The sequence below is a fragment of the Phaethon lepturus genome, unplaced genomic scaffold (assembly GCF_000687285.1).
Source record: "Phaethon lepturus isolate BGI_N335 unplaced genomic scaffold, ASM68728v1 scaffold45831, whole genome shotgun sequence".
NCBI lineage: Eukaryota > Metazoa > Chordata > Aves > Phaethontiformes > Phaethontidae > Phaethon > Phaethon lepturus.
The window spans coordinates 296-650 of record NW_010519291.1 but is presented as its reverse complement, the minus strand read 5'-3'; the positions used below and the strand labels follow the sequence as shown (position 1 = coordinate 650).

At 66.8% G+C, this 355-nt stretch overlaps 1 protein-coding gene across 1 annotated transcript in view; it reads right to left on the bottom strand.

Moving 5' to 3' along the window:
* The window catches only part of KCNJ10 (potassium inwardly-rectifying channel, subfamily J, member 10), a gene marked incomplete at both ends in the record, with an annotated part of 1,033 nt that extends 685 nt beyond the window's left edge, over nucleotides 1–348 (bottom strand). The window contains one exon of the mRNA XM_010296993.1: nucleotides 6–348. Within this exon, the coding sequence (XP_010295295.1) occupies nucleotides 6–348 (343 nt within the window). The remainder of the gene's footprint in view (nucleotides 1–5) is intronic.
* Nucleotides 349–355: the final 7 nt, after the last annotated feature.

Genomic DNA, 355 nt, shown 5'->3' with positions numbered 1-355 from the left:
GTAGCCGATGGTGGTCTGGGACTCCAGGGAGAAGAGGAAGGCGCCGGTGAGGGTGTGCACCTGCATGACGCACGGCGTGTGGTTGGCCGGCGGGGCGAACTCCAGCAGGTCCCCGTGGACCACGGCCACCAGGTACCAGATGACGCCAAAGGCGAACCAGGTGCCGGCGAAGGTGGCGGAGAAGAGGACCAGCTTGTACCGCCATTGCATGTCGATGAAGGTGGTCCACAGGTCCTTGAGGTACAGGAAGCGCTTGTCGGCGATGTGCTCCATCCGCACGTTGCTGCGGCCGTCCTTGGTCATCACCCGGCGCCGGCGCAGCCCCGAGCCGATGAGCGGGCAGCGGTGGGGTCGG